Genomic DNA, 16,667 nt, shown 5'->3' with positions numbered 1-16,667 from the left:
CATGGACAGAGGAGCCTGGCAGGCTACACGACTGAGTGACTAACACACACAGTTATTATCTTCGTTGGGCCTATCTGATTCCACACTAATTTCTTCTTTGTTTATTGATCTTCAGAGAATATGAACACAGGAGCAACTGCTTACCTTGAGTCTTGAAATTTTCAAATGAAAGGGAAAAACTAATAATTTTGTTGTTGAGCCAGTAACACTTTGACAGATAGTTTGTAGGGAACTTCTAAGTAATCAGAGCAGATGACCTATGTAATGTGAACTCAAAAGCCCTAGGAAAGCTTTTCTATACCTTCAGAATTTCTATCACCACCCCTACCTGTTGACTAACGTTTAAAATCAAAGTGACACCTTTTATTGTTTTTCCCTTTTCTAAAACTTTGACGGCAGGCGTTTTATTTATTTTTATTTACTTATTTTTTTAATTAGAGGATAATTGCTTTACAATGTTGTGTTGGTTTCTGCTGTACAAAGCGAATCAGCCATAATATATACATATATTCCCTCCCTCTTGAGCCTCCCTTCCTGCTCCCATCCTACCCATCTAGGTCATCACAGAGCATGGAGTAGAGCTCCCTGTTATACAGCAACTTCCCTATATAAAATAGCTATGTATATGTTTCAGTGCTACTCTCTCAATTCTTCCTACCCTCTTCTTCCCCTGCTGTGTCCACAAGTCCATTCTCTATATCCGTCTCCATTCTTTCCCTGCAAGTAGGTTCTTCAGTACCATTTTTCTAGATTCCATATATATGTGTTAGTATTTGTTTTTCTCTTTCTGACTTACTTCATTCTGTATTAAAGTGACATCTTTTAGACTTAAAGTTTTTATTTCTGTTTAAAATGTAATGTATTCAAACATATACACATGCAATGAGACTCCCTAAGCTGTTCTCAGAAGTATATACTTGAGTGCAAATGAGAAATGGAAACTTGATTTTGAATTTGAGTTTAGGGAGAAAACATTTGGTGTCTGGCACATTAAAAAGGCCACAGAAAGGGTTAAATACAGGAACCAGGGTAGTACAAGAACAAAAATGACTTTGTTTCATGATTTTGCCTATATATGACTCTAATAATGTTCCCAATTAGGGTAGTTTTTACTCTTTCCTTTTCTTCATCTTTTAGGGTTTGTGTGACAGCTCAGAAAAGAAACTACAGAGCAAAACTAAGCTCTTGTTAGAATTAAGAGTATTTTCTGCCTTTCTTACATGTTTTTTGGTGCCTAAGGGTATATATACCAAAATAAATCAATGAATAATATTGACTGGCTTTCCTAGTTCAAAAAGAAAACATAACTGATAGTGTCTGAAAGATATATAAAAAAGAAAAATAAGCTTTCCTCTCCTTATAATCAGAGGCTATAATTTTCGCCATTAACTCCGCAGCTAAGTCCCCTGACCACTTACCCCCAGTCACCACAATCCCTAAGTAAACAATTTGCCTGAGAGACCAAACAAAGGAAAGTGAGACTCTATTCAAAGGTACAAGAAAAATATTACAATGAAATGTCTTACATTCTTAATCTAATCACTATTGCTTCCTTTGGAACTGAACAAAAGAGGAGGGAACAAAGAAAAATGCCAAATGGGGCCAGTAGGAAATAGAATTCAATTAAATTCAACAAAAAATACTGACCCGCTACACACTAAGATAAGGAAGACATTGTTCTTGTCCTTAGAATATAATAGTTGGAGGGGGTTAATGGCAGGTGTCAATCATGTAGATAAATAGCCCTAATAAAAGTTAGAACTAGAAAATTTCAATAGAAGAGACAGCATTCAATTGCTCTGGACTTTCCAATGAATTTATGGTAATATCAATAGTAGTAGTAGTAGAAGAAGAACAAGAAGAAGAAACAACAGTAACTACTAGCATCTATTGAGGTTATTATATGTGAGATGAAATACAAAGCACTTTATATAATTTTTCTCATTTACTTTAATCCTCATGTCAACTTGATCAATTAGGGATCTTGATTACCCTCATATTCTAAGTGAACAAACTGAAAGTGGGTGATTTAGAACTTTCCTGCTGTCACACGACTAGAAAGTAGTAGAACAATAATTACTTCAGAACTCATCTTGTAGGAAGCATTTCACAGAAGAGACAATATTTAAGATGGTCTTTGAGGAATGGGTTGGACTCTAGAAACAAGTCAATACAAGAAAAATTGCAGAGGCTGACATATTTAGGTTGTAATGGTACTCTTCAGCTGCAGCAAAGCCAAATCTGTGATGCTAGTGACGAAAACAGCCAAGTTAAGAGTAAGCCAGTTTAGAAGGAAAGATGATGATGAGTGTGGCTGTGGACTTGTAATAACTTCACTCCTGAATCCAAGACCCATATTTCCAACTTAGTTTAGGGAGAGATTGATAAAGAAAAAAAGAGTAAATTAAGAGCAGAATCTTAGGACACAATCACACTGATGGAGTAGGAAGAGGAAGAGACGTGAACAACATGGATGGAAACAAAGCAGTTAGACTGGTAAGAGGAAATCCAGAGGTTTAAACTACGGTAGATGCCATGCAAGATAAGGGTTCCAGAAGACGGTGCTTAGATCCTATTGTCAAATACCATGAAAGTTGAACAGAAACAAAACTTATAGCGAGCTAAATTGCTACCACTTTTGATCACTTCTTTTTTTTTTTTGATCACTTCTTATGCTCCAGTTACTTACTGTGCTGAGGCTGGAGCTCCAATATGCTGGCCACTTGAAGCTAAGAGCCAACTAATTGGAAAAGACTGTGATGCTGGGAAACATTGAAGGCAGGAGGACACGAGAGCGACAGATGATGAAATGCTTGGAAGACATCATCAACTCAATAAACATGAGCTTGAGCAAACTGTGGGAGATAGTGAAGAACAGGAAAGCCTGGCACGCTGAAGTCCATGGAGATCACAAAGACTCACAATTGTGCTAAGTAAGCACTTTACAGTAATTGTCCCATTGAATCCTCAGAACCACTTGTGAGTCCAGTTCATTTCAGTTCAGTCGCTCAGTCATGTCAGACTCTTTGTGACCCCATGGACTGCAGAATGCCAGGCCTCCTTGTCAATCACCAACTCCCAGAGTTTACTCAAACTCATGTCCATTGAGTCGGTGATGACATCCAACCATCTCATCCTCTGTCGTCCCCTTCTCCTCTTACCTTCAGTCTTTGCCAGCATCAGGGTCTTCTCAAAGGAGTCAGCTTTTCACATCAGGTGGCCAAAGTATTGGAGTTTCAGCTTCAACATCAGTCCTTCCAATGAACATTTAGGACTGATTTCCTTTAGGATGGATTGGTTGGATTTCCTTGCAGTCCAAGGGACTCTCAAGAGTCTTCTCCAACACCACAGATAAAAAGCATCAGTTCTTCAGCACTCAGCTTTCTTTATAGTCCAACTCTCACATCCATACATGACTACTGGAAAAAACATAGCCTTGACTAGATGGACCTTTGTTGGCAAAGTAATGTCTTTTCCTTTTAATATGCTGTCCAGGTTGGTCATAACTTTTCTTCCAAGGAGTAAATGTCTTTTTATTTCATGGCTGCAGTCACCATCTGCAGTGATTTTGGAGCCCCCCAAAATAAAGTCTGTCACTGTTTCCACTGTTTCTCCATCTATTTGCCATGAAGTGTTGGGACCAGATCTTAGTTTTCTGAATGTTGAGCTTTAAGCCAACTTTTTCACTCTCTTCTTTCACATTCACCAAGAGGCTCTTTAGTTCTTCACTTTCTGCCATAAGGGGTGTCATCTGCATATCAGAGGTTATCTATATTTCTCCCAGCAATCTTGATTCCAGTTTGTGCTTCATCCAGCCCAGCATTTCTCATGATGTACTCTGCATAGAAGCTAAATAAGCATGGTGACAATATACAGCCTTGACATATTCCTATTCCTATTTGGAACCAGTCTGTTGTTCCATGTCCAGTTCTAACTGTTGCTTCCTGACCTGCATACAGATTTCTCAAGAGGCAGGTCAGGTGGTCTGGTATTCCCATCTCTTTCAGAATTTTCCACGATTTGTTGTGATCCACACAGTCTAAGGCTTTGGCGTAGTCAATAGAGCAAAAGTACATGTTTTTCTCAAATTCTCTTGCTTTTTCAATGATCCAGTGGATGTTGGCAATTTGAATTCTGGTTCCTATGCCTTTTCTAAATCCAGGTTGAACATCTGGATGTTCACGGTACATGTGTTATTGAAACCTGGCTTAGAGAATGAATTTTGAGCATTACTTTACTAGTGTGTGAGATGAGTGCAATTGTGTGGTAGTTTGAGCATTCTTTGGCATTGCCTTTCTTTGAGATTGGAATGAAACTTGACCTTTTCTAGTCCTGTGGCCACTGCTGAGTTTTCCAAATTTGATGGCATACAGAGTGCAGCACTTTCACAGCATCATCTTTTAGGATATGAAAAAGCTCAACTGGAATTCCATCACCTCCACTAACTTTGTTCATAGTGATGCTTCCTAAGGCCCACTTGACTTCACATTCCAGAATATCTGGCTCTAGGTGAGTGATTGCATCATCGTGATTATCTGGGTCATGAAGATCTTTTTTGTATAGTTCTTCTGTGTATTCTTTTTTTTTTTTTTTTTAAGTTTAAATTCCTGCAGACTTTATTAGAATCACATGGAGGACTGCTGCTCAAAAGCTTTTTCCCTTTAAGACCACCTTTAATCTCTAGAGTATACTTTGGCCAAGGCAGGGGAGGGTAAATGTCTAGAGCCCAACAAATTTCTCATTAGCCCAACTTTCTCACCAGCTTATTTCCATTTTACAGCCACAGAAAACTTAAAGGAGTTATACGACACATTCATCTTCTCTTGAGGCCTAAGGCCTAGAACAGTCTATAGCAGTTACCACAGAAGGAGCACTTAAGGAATGTATTTATCAGGTTAGGAGTACGAGTTTCTCTGCCATGCATTTCTCAACATGCACTTCTGAGTAGTATTCTTCCATGTACAACAGGAGCAGGCTGGGCAAGAATGAAACTCCAGAGTGTTGAATAGGCTAGTCTATTACATTCCACAAAAACTTCAAGGAATCACCCCCACCAACCTACCCAAAATCAAGTAATAGGCCATCTTCAATAGATTATTTGAACAAACGGTAATTAACACACACTTCAACAGATTTATTTCTTTAAAGGAATGGATTTTGAAGAGAAAAAACATGTTGCAGAGAGGTATGGAATAGAAAATAAATACAAATGTAAGATGTTTTGCTAATTGCTTTATAACCACAACAAACTAGTACAGAGAATGCCCTGTACAAAACACAGTAAAGGTTCAAAGATGGAGGTGTTCCCTTAGGCAAGGCTGAAGACTTCAGTGTCTGGTATTTGGAATTTAGGCTGCAGTCCTTGTTTTTGGATGGATCACTGGGTGTGTGGCACAGTCCATGCTTTTAACCAGATTTGAACAGGAGAATGGCCACTTGGCCCAGGTAGAAGTAGATGAAGTGTTTGGTTTCATGTGTCACATAACTACAGAAGTTCCTCCCCACGATGCAGTGCCAGGTGGGGTTGTACTTCTTGTCAAACTCCTTCTTAATATGGGCCACAATGTCCTTCTCTATATTATACTTTTCCAATGCCTGAGTAGCACACTCCACTGAGTCCTGTTGCATCTCCTCCGACATATCGGCATTCTTGATTACGGCCTTTCGGTCACACATGGTTACCAAGGAGCAGGGGCTGGCCGACTGCAACGGTCTCCTGGGGGAGGGGCTGGCGAAGCTCACACCTGCGTAGAGAGACGGTCGCTACCGAAGCCGTGGCGCATCTCTTCTGTGTATTCTTGCCACCTCTTCTTAATATCTTCTGCCTCCATTAGGTCCATACCATTTCTGTCCTTTATTGTGCCCATCTTTGCATGAAATGTTCCGTTGGTATCTCTAATTTTCTTGAAGAGATCTCTAGTCTTTCCCATTCCTGAAAGATGATGCTGTGAAAGTGCTGCAATCAATATGCCAGAAAATTTGGAAAACTCAGCAGCGGCCACAGGACTGGAAAAGGTCAGTTTCATTCCAATCCCAAAGAAAGGCAAACTACCACACAATTGCACTTATCTCACACACTAGTAAAGTAATGCTCAAAATTCTCCAAGCCAGGCTTCAACAGTATGTGAACCGTGAACTTCCAGATGTTCAACCTGATTTTAGAAAAGGCAGAGGAACCAGAAATCAAATTGCCAACATCCGCTGGATCATCAAAAAAGCAAGAGAGCTCCAGAAAAACATCTAGTTCTGCTTTATTGACTATGCCAAAGCCTTTGACTGTATAGACCACAATAAACTCTGGAAAATTCTGAAAGAGATGGGAATACCAGACCACCTGACCTGCCTCTTGAGAAATCTGTATGCAGGTCAGGAAGCAACAGTTAGAACTGGACATGGAACAACAGACTGGTTCCAAATAGGAAAAGGAGTATGTCAAGGCTGTATATTGTCACCCTGTTGTTTAACTTATATGCAAAGTACATCTTGAGAAACGCTGGGCTGGAAGAAGCACAAGCTGGAGTCCCAGATTGCCGGGAGAAATATCAATAACCTCAGATATACAGATGACACCACCCTTATGGCAGAAAGTGAAGAGAAACTAAAAAGCCTCTTGATGAAAGTGAAAGAGGAGAGTGAAAAGGTTGGCTTAAAGCTCAACATTCAGAAAATGAAGATCATGGCATCTGGTCCCATCACTTCATGGGAAATAGATGGGGAAACAGTGGAAACAGTGGCAGACTTTATTTTGGGGGCTCCAAAATCACTGCAGATGGTGACTGCAGCCATGAAATTAAAAGACACTTACTCCTTGGAAGGGAAGTTATGACTGACCTAGATAGCATATTCAAAAGCAGAGGCATTACTTTGCCAACAAAGGTCCATCTGGTCAAGGCTATGGTTTTTCCAGTGGTCATGTATGGATGTGAGAGTTGGACTGTGAAAAAAGCTGAGCACCAAAGAATTGATGCTTTTGAACTGTGGTGTTGGAGAAGACTCTTGAGAGTCCCTTGGACTGCAGGGAGATCCAACCAGTCTATTCTAAAGGAGATCAGCCCTGGGTGTTCTTTGGAAGGAATGATGCTAAAGCTAAAACTCCAGTACTTTGGCCACCTCATGCGAAGAGTTGACTCATTGGAAAAGACTCTGATGCTGGGAGGGATTGGGGGCAGGAGGAGAAGGGGACGACAGAGGATGACATGGCTGGATGGCATCACCGACTCGATGGACATGAGTCTGGTTAACTCCGGGAGTTGGTGATGAACAGGGAGGCCTGGCGTGCTGTGATTCATGGGATCGCAAAGAGACACAACTCAGCGACTGAACTGAACTGAACTGAACCGAATATATTTTGGTTGAAGAGTAGTCAGTGGAGAGGAGGAGAGAGGACATGATTTATGGAACAGGAATGTGGCAGAGAATGGAGGAGTAAGATTAGGAGGATATGGGGAAAGGTTCAATTTAGAAAGAACAATGAAATGTATTAGGTAACCAATTTTCTTACCTTTTTCTTTTTTTTCTTCTCTCTTGGATCCAATCAAAATATGACTTCCCTGCATCTGATTTAATTAACACCTTACTTGGTTAAGTATAATAACTTATTAATTATAATTGGTATATATGAACCTTTATATAAGTATAATTGATAGCTTATGTTAAACAATGTCGGATTCGTGATCTGTGAAGAAGATTTAGCTGTGGGACCAGGGACCAGGCTTGATCATTCAGGAGCTTTTATATAGGAGAGTTTTATTAAAGTATAAAAAGGGACAGAGAAAGCTTCTGACATAGACATCAGAAGGGGGATGGAGAGTGCCCCCCTGGCTAGTCTTAGGAAGGGAGTTATATACTTTTTCAGTTGGTTATTACAGTAAACCAAAAGAATGTCTCAAGGCTAGACCCACTCCCACAATATACATTTTAAGATAACAGGATTAGAACTAACAATAGAAAGATCTTACCAGACCCCAGTCATGTATGGATGTGAGAGATGAACTATAAAGGAAGCTGAGCACTGAAGAATTGATGCTTTTGAACCGTGGTGTTGAAGAAGACTCTTGAGGGTCCCTTGGACTGCAAGGAAATCCAACCAGTCCATCCTAAAGGAAATCAGTCCTGAATATTCATTGGAAGGACTGATGTTGAAGCTGAAACTCCAATACTTTGGCCACCTGATGTGAAGAGCTGATTCATTTGAAAAGACCCTGATGCTGGGAAAGATTGAAGGTGGGAGAAGAAGGGGACGACAGAGGATAAGATGGTTGGATGGCATCACCAACTTGATGGACATGAGTTTAAGTAAACTCTGGGAGTTGGTGATGGACAGGGAGGCCTGACGTGCTGCAGAGACTGTGACCCCATGGGGTCACAAAGAGTCGGACAGGACTGAGCAACTGAACTGAACTGAACTGAATCAGACCCACTCCCATAATATACATTTTAAGATGACAGGATTAGTCAAAATGTTCTCAAGAAGGAGAAACATGTCCTTAAGCAGGATACATTGTTTTCATATAATCATTGGTACAGAGTTTAAGGGAAAATATATCCTTGAGCAAAATGAGTTGTTTTGTTGTATAATCATCAGCTCTGGGCTTAAAGAAAAAAGCATTTTTCCTTTTCTCCTCCTTGAGAACTCTAGACCCCTATCTCCTCCTTGAGAGCCCCAGAGTTCTTATCAACCTACCTAGGAATTGACTCTCTCATAATTAAATGTGAAATTAATATGAAATACTAAATACAATTAATTAGAAATTACAAGTAATGAATAAATGAGAGATTCCAAGGTGTTAGATAATAACATGTTAAATACATGATAGTTGAATTTTTGTATAAACATTGGAAATAGTGAAGAAATTCACACACACGCACACATGCCTGTGATGCTCAGATACAGACCATGTTAGAGTGAAGCTGGCATTCATTCAGCAAACGTTTATTGAAAGTTTGCTTTGTGCCTCACACTATTTTAGGCATTGAAGGCACAGAGATAAAAGACAGAGTTTCCAACCCTAAAGATGTCAGCCCAGTAGAGGAGGCACAGAAATCAACACAGTATAGTGTAGCATGATGAATGCTGTGATAGAGGTAAAGACCATGAAACCGTTGAGCACTGGGTGAGGAAAAAGGGGGCAGGGTGCCAGAAAGACTCCCCAAAGGAGGTGATATTTGAGATGAGTTTTGACCTTGTACTGTTGCTTTTATAGGGACCTACAGGAGGGGCCAGGCATTCCCCTAAGGGATCAAATTACAGGCAACAGCTGCAACTCACCACCCAGGCTTCATCCTCAATGTCTGACATCAAGGTCACTGAGCGAAAAGTTTAGGGTGGTGGTATATAAAATGGCTCTAAATCTAACCTCCTCTGGCTATTGGATAGTAGGAGAAGATGAGGGCCATTAATTCCAAATTACTATATATATGGGTAGTGTACCCTTTTCCAGGGTTGCAGTAGTAAGAAAACAGAAAGAGAAAGTGGAAAGGGGCTAGAAGAGGGAAGGCAGTAACCACAATCTCACTATTAGATCTTTCTGCCTGCTAGAAGAAAGCATCCTCTCTGCATATATGCTACTTGTCTTGTTTCAGGCTTTCTTCTTGCACCTTTGTCCACATGAAAAGGGAATACATTACCATATGTAACATAGATAGCCAATGGGAATTTGCTGTGTGACTGAGGGAACTCAAACCAGTGCTCTGTAACAACCTAGAGGAGTGGGAGAGAGGTTGGAGAGAGAGGGGACATAGGTATACCTATGGCTGATTCATATTGATGTTTGGCAGAAACCAACACAGTCTTGTAGAGCAATTATCTTTCAATTAAAAATAAATAAACAGTTATTTTTAAAAAAAGATAAAAGGGAGTATACTTATTTCACATCAGTGCAGAGAGATTTAGAAATGAAAAACTACCTCTATTTCCCCTTACCTCGAAACTAGAGTGATTGTAGGTCAGTTTCTATTTTATCTGAACTACGTGGACCATCTGGAATAGTCACTCTCGGAAACTGAAAACTAAATTTAAATTTTATAAAGAGGAAATTCTGAAATGACTCCCTCAGTCTGATCAGGCACATTCCATTGTATCCTTCTATCCTGGCATGATGCTGACCCTCTGAAGAAACTTGGAATAACAACTGTTTGGTTTTAGTATTAAATTATTTAACATTGCCCCCTATATCCATTCATCTGTAGACTCTGATAGACTATAGAGAAAACTCAGCTGGAATAGTTTTCCTTTTAAACTTGCCCCTCATTTTCCTTCTCTTGACAAAAGGTAATATCCATAAATTGAAGCAGGAAAGACTATAGTTAGACATAAGGAAGACTATCAGGTAAATAAAATAATAGGTTTGACAGTACTGGAAGACATTTTGGATTCTGTACTCCTGAGGATTCTTGGAAGGTTTTATTGTAATTGTTAATGTGATTTTGCTATTCTTGCTCTTTTGGTGAAGGAGTTGTTTTTTTTTTTTTTTTAATATTTTGGCTGTGCTGGGTCTTTGTTGCTGCACAAGCTTTCTCTAGCTGCAGAGATTGGGGCTATTCTTTAGTTGTGGTGCATGAATTTTTCATTGCAGTGGCTTCTCTTGTTGCAGACCTCAAGTTCTAGGCTTGTGGGCTTACCTAGCTGTGGTGCATGGGGCCTAGTTGCCTGGCAGCATACGGAATCTTTCCAGACCAGGGACAGAATCCATGTCCCCCACACTGGCAGGAAAATTCTTTACCACTGAGCCACCAGAGAAGTCTGGTAAAGGAATTTTTAATACAAGAAAATGTATTCAAAGACAATTTGAAGTGGTAGGGAGACAGCCATATATCCTGAGTGGTTTGCCAGTCTGAAGGGGTAAGAAGGAGATCCTTCCTCCTGAAAATTATAAGATTCTGCTGTATCATCCTCAGGTAACCTACAGATACATTAGCCCTGCAACACTGACAATATTGTCTTATACCTGGGAAAGTTTCCTGCTTTAAAAGCCCCTTTCATGGTACGGAAGAAGCATAATTTTAATCAATACAAAAGCATTTGAAATGAACCATGGCTTCAAATATGGTCTCTTCAAGGGAAAAGGAAGAAAGCAATGTAATTCTAAATAATTAAAACTGTTGGAAGAAATTGAATTGCAATTGAGTTAAACCTTATTAAAAATAAAATATTTCAGTTTTGGTAGCAGGTATTTTGTGCATAGTGGGCACTGTCTATTGTGCTAGGTAGAAATTCTTTTGAACATATTTTCTGTGTGTGTGTGTGAAAACACTATTTTTTAAATTAATTTATTTAATTGGATGCTGATTACTTTATAATATTGTGGTGGTTTTTGCCATACATTGATATGAATCAGCCAAGGAGGTACACAGCTTTTTAATTCATATCCTGGGATCCCCCTGATCTGGCTCAGGCTTTTATGTTGACCTGGTTTATGTTTTTACTTTATTCTTTGTCCAGAAAGATTCAGAAGCAATGCCTCATGGAAAAGTAATAAAGAAGAAAATTACATTAATGACCAAATCACTATTTTGTTTCTAAACCTGAATTAGTACATAGAATGCTTAATAATTTAGCCTTCGAGGAAATCTAAGTAGAAACACAAGTTCTACTTAGGGGAGGTTAATTTTTCTTTCTCTTATGTGTTTTCCCAGTTAGTATTGTATTCAGTTTAGTATGAATTTTGTCAGATTTGTGCTTAGGAGAAAAGTCAGTAATTATTTCAATGTAAAATTACATTGGATATCTCCATGCTATGTCAGTTTATAATTTCAAAACACTAATATAATGATTATAATCTTATTAATCTCCCATAAGGACCATCAGGAACTTACCGCATTGCATGGGACACAGCCTACCATAATTCTCCACTGGGCATTTTCCATACATAGCCAAGTTAAATCCTTGCTCTTGTGAAATCCTGTACAGGGAAGATATGAACATTTGTGTAGCACTCAGAATGTCACCATTAAGATACTGAAAATAGACATTCTAAAAGTGTAACAGAAGATCTAAATACATCTGAAAGCAGAGGAGCTCTGTTCTTGGAATTAAAGACAATATCTAATAGAACTAGAGAGTCTTTAAAAAGGGTGAACCCTCATAGAAAACTAGAATGATTTTTTCTTCTTATACAAGGTTTTCAATTTTACATTTTATCTTCATACCAATAATCATCACTGCTCATCTTTATCATAGAATAGCCAGTCCGAGCTCCATTTTTCCAACTAAAATCTCCTAGTCCTTTATTCCCATCTCTCCCTTGGGTTCTCTCTCCTAAATACACACCAAAAAAAAAGAGAAAGAAAAAAGAGAAAAAACCCGCAGACTCACACACAAAAAAAGCCATGAGCTTAAAGTACCCATGATATGAAGCCTGTTGGCAGAAGTGACAGCTACCGTATGGCATTCTATTTTTCATGGTCTTCTGTGGAGTCATTGGTTTCTCATTATAGCCAGTCAAGTCATGTCAAACTCTGAGTCTGCCCTTTACCATCACTTATATCTGCTAAAGCTCCAAAAAGAATCTGTGAAAAGCCACAACCATCTCTATCTATCTGTATCTGTTATGTTTTTTACATTTGCCTGAAGACTATAGGAATTACTTACATTTTCTGAAATAAGTGGGAGGAGCTTATAGTACTTGTTACTGTTGATATAGCTAATGTTTAAATTCATTCAGATTTATGTTAGGGATTTGAATTAGGGCCAAGAACTAACTTGAAAACATGAATTTGCAGAAAGCTTTTAGTGGCCTAGCTGCTCAGGAATGCCTCGTACCAACATGGAGCAGTCGCAGACCTACTACAAGACACCTCCCCAGGTCCCCCTACCTCTCTGTATCAGCCACAAAGGGAATCCTCTTGCTATTTTAATCTGTTTTATCTTTTGCAGTAACAACAAATAATGTTGCAACAGGGTCAGAATACCCACATCAACTGAGGATCCAAGAGGATCATATCAGCCAGATTTTTGTCTTAGGAGATTAAACTGCTAATAGTGTTTGCTTTCATTATGCACAGATGTGACCAAAAAGACTAGGATGGACTAACAAACTGTTTGCCTAAAACCCCCAAACCATTTCCAAAGTTCGAAAAAATAATGTAAGGATTGGTCATGAAGGTACACAAAGCTTTTTCAGAAAAAAAAATAAATAAATAAAATAATAAGACAGCCAAACAGGTTTGACCATTTGTGTTTCTTCCCCTCCCTTAAAACCTAGCTCTTATGCTTCCCAACTAATCTGTTAATGGCTGGAACTGATTGACAGGTGCAACAATGCCCTGTTCTTTACAAATGGAATTGATGGCTGAGTAAATACAGTATTGAAAATAGATGGTAAACTCATGAAAATTAAACATAAAGTAACTAGACTTAAGCTCTAAATACTTAAGATGGGAGAACTCTAGGCTAGCACTCAAGTTATCAACTGCAAATTATCCTACTTTTAAGATTTGAGGCCTTTGGGAAAGATTTTCTTGAATTAATGAATCCTTAATTTGCACTTTTAAACTGGTTTTGCTAGTAAGATGATGAGATCCAACAATTTGTTTTAAAATAAATTCCTCAAGTTCCTTTGTTCACTCATACTTTCAGCAAGCATTTACTGAACACCTACTCTATGCCAGGTAGTCTACTAGGGATATAGAGATGAATAAGATGTAGCCTTTTACTGAGGAGCCCACAAGCTAGTTTACGTGTGTGTGTGTGTGTGTGTGTGCTCATGCATGCTCAGTCATGTCCAACTCTTTGTGACCCATGGACTGTAGCCCCAGGCTCCTCTGTCCATGTAACTTTCTAGGGAAGATTATTGGGGTGGGTTGCCATTTCCCACTCCATTATGTTTGTTTCTGTGCCTATAATTGATATTTACAAAGGGTATACCTCTGCTTTCACTTTCTGATTCTTTCTGTGTATTCTTCCCTCTTTAATGCAACAAGGTTTCTTCAAGCTCCTTATATCCTCATAGTATTCCCTGAGTGCCTAGGGATCCCTACAAGGGAATAAAGGCAGGATGCAGGATTCATTACCATGTTTCTAGCCTACCTAGTTCCCCACATTCTGGATCACTTTCTTCTTCTTCAAATTCAGATTCTTGCCTTCACTTCCTACCAGCCCAGCCATATTTACCAATCTTGCATTCCATGCCATCAGAACGCTGCCAGGTGGTTGACTAATCTGAAGAAATTAGATTGTGCTCAGGAGTAAATGGGTTTCCCTTGTGGCTCATCTGGTAAAGAATCTGCCTGGAATATGGGGGACCTGGGTTTCATCCCTGGGATAGGAAGATCCTCTGGGGAAGGGAAAAGTTACCCATTCCAGTATTCTGGCCTGGAGAATTCCATGGACTGTATACCCCATGGGGTTGCAAAGAGTTGGACACAACTGAGCAGCTTTCACTTTTAGATATAAATAATCAATTCTAGATTTATGTGCCATACTCCCCTAGTAATGTATTTGCTTTTTAACAGACAACCCCCACCCCACAAAAGAGAATTACAGTGTAATGGTGGAATAGCAGAAAAGGCATTAAGCATCAACTTAGCCCCTCCAGCTCCTTAAAAATCATCACTTAAACGCCATTACTCACATATTTTCCAGTTTCATTTAAAACCCTGTTTTTGAAATTTTAGTCCTCACTAACTGCACTCCCCTGCCCCAGACCCACAACACCCAACCAATGTCTGATTCCTGATCTCCATTATTCAGTTTTTCAATTTATTGCTTTTTCTTTTCCAGCAATAAAGTTGCTTCATTGGCAGTCCACCTTCAGGGTATCCACAAAGGATGTCTGACCTCTTCACTTGCCTATTAAGCAACCAACTAGTCCTAGATGATGAGATGTGGAATTGACCCCAGAAGGTCATTTAATTGGGTACTTTCTTTATTAGATAAGAAAACCAAAGTTCAGAGTATGGACAGGACTGACCCAAGTTCACACAACTATTCATAGTTGATTTTGGCGAAAACCCAGGTCTCCTGACACCTAGGCTAGTTTTCTTTCCACTGTATCACAACCACCTCTGTGGGCATGCTGCCATCACCCGCTCTGCTTGAAACACAATCCCCTTTTACACCTTAGAATTAATCATCTTGACTGACAAGGCTCTGTCCCCTCTAATTCCCCTTTGGGCCTTTAAACGCCTGAGCATGCCACCAAATAAAACTTTTGGATTTTTTTAACTGCCTTTTCAAAGGAGAAATATTCCTCTACGCCAGGTCCCATCTCCTATCTTGGCAAGAATTACAAACAAGCAGGCATGAGTAGAATGGGCCCTATAGGGCTGGGGTAGGTGGCAGGACTGTCTTTTGCCCACACCTGCAGGTGCTTGTGATGTTCATGGTGTGTACAAAGTTGAAAGTTGAAAATGTATAGAGAGCTGATGTAAGTAAACCAGGGAAATCAGTACAAATAGATTATCAGAGCAAGGAAGACCTAACTCACTCATTAGTAGCCAGAGAATAGGGCCATTCAAGTGTAAGAGTCAGGAAACAGGAGATCTGATTGAAATGGGCAAGCAGGAAAGTGAGAGGATAAAGACCTGAGGTAGAGGGCTGATGCCTACACCTAAGCTTCTGCATGGTCCCTTTAGTATAGTACAGAAATGGGCCCAATCTATGTAAAGACAGAAACAACAACACAGACTGATCAAAAAGAGTTCAAATATGTGCTCTCCCTGGGTCATGCTTCTGGCTTTTTGTTTCTTTGCAAGAAAAGTAGATTCAAGTTCATGGTCCCAGAATTCTACCTACTCCAGGCCAGAAAAAGTTTCTCAGCTGGACAAAGATTTACACAGTGTCAGCACCAAGGCAAGCTCCTTTTCAGCAATGTCCATCTGTCACCTTTCATGTCCAGTCAGCCTTTGGCATCTTGGCTGAAACTGCTCAAGAGGGTGCCATTTGTGCTGGTGATTTGATCCCACCCAGCGGTAACACTCTGATGATGACCTATCTGGCGCGTATTGACAGTGTTCTCCTATGGTACAGTAATAGATTCAAGCAAGCTTTTCCACCATACTTCTTGTTCAGAAACAAGTTCTTAGCTTAATGCCTGAGTTTTTAGCACTTCTTTTCCAGGCAGCCCTGCAGCAAGTCCCACATCGTTTATTCTCATAAAGAAATGGCAGATTTCTGTCCCAAACATCAAACCATGATTTTTTTCTTTCTTTGAGTGTGTGATTGAAGTTTGCCACATCCTCAGGAAGCTTTGCCCGAAAGACCCAGCCTAGTCTCCAACCTCCCATAATGATTCCCTTCTCTCAATACACTTTTGTCATTTTTTGGAATCATGGATTGCTTTTGTGTGTTTATTTTCAGAGTTTGAATGTACTTTCTGTAATTGGATGTCAAAATTTGTGGTCTTTGACAGGAGGGAACATGTCTAAGCTTAGCTAAGGACCCAAAGTCTCAAATACAACTTAATATAAATAGTCTTGATTGTCTAAATAGTCTCGATAGGTGAGGAAGTAGTGCAGTATAGAGGGTAAATACATCTGACAGAACTGGCTTCCCATTTGAGCTCTGCCATTTATTAGCTGTGTGATGTTCCACAAGGTAATTAATATCTTTGCAGGCTTAGGTTTCTCCATCAGAAAATGGGAATATATTAGTGTCTACTTCACAGGGTTGTATTAAAATAATTTTTGAGATAACTCAAATAAAGTGCTTGGCAGAGAGCTTGGCCCAT

At 39.6% G+C, this 16,667-nt stretch overlaps 2 protein-coding genes across 2 annotated transcripts in view; one reads left to right on the top strand and one right to left on the bottom strand.

Moving 5' to 3' along the window:
- Positions 1 to 16,667, top strand: part of IL1RAPL2 (interleukin 1 receptor accessory protein like 2) — a 560,200-nt gene that overhangs the window by 425,022 nt on the left and 118,511 nt on the right. The window lies entirely within an intron of this gene.
- LOC102283120 (dynein light chain 1, cytoplasmic) lies at positions 4,611 to 5,768 on the bottom strand. The gene has a single exon (XM_005899279.3). The coding sequence runs from the start codon at positions 5,674 to 5,676 to the stop codon at positions 5,407 to 5,409; it is 270 nt and encodes an 89-aa protein (XP_005899341.2). The 5' UTR covers positions 5,677 to 5,768; the 3' UTR covers positions 4,611 to 5,406.

Source organism: Bos mutus, chromosome X, assembly GCF_027580195.1.
Source record: "Bos mutus isolate GX-2022 chromosome X, NWIPB_WYAK_1.1, whole genome shotgun sequence".
In the NCBI taxonomy this organism is placed as follows: Eukaryota; Metazoa; Chordata; class Mammalia; order Artiodactyla; family Bovidae; genus Bos; species Bos mutus.
The sequence above is the reverse complement of the archived record's forward strand: the minus strand, read 5'-3'. Positions and strand labels throughout refer to the sequence as shown.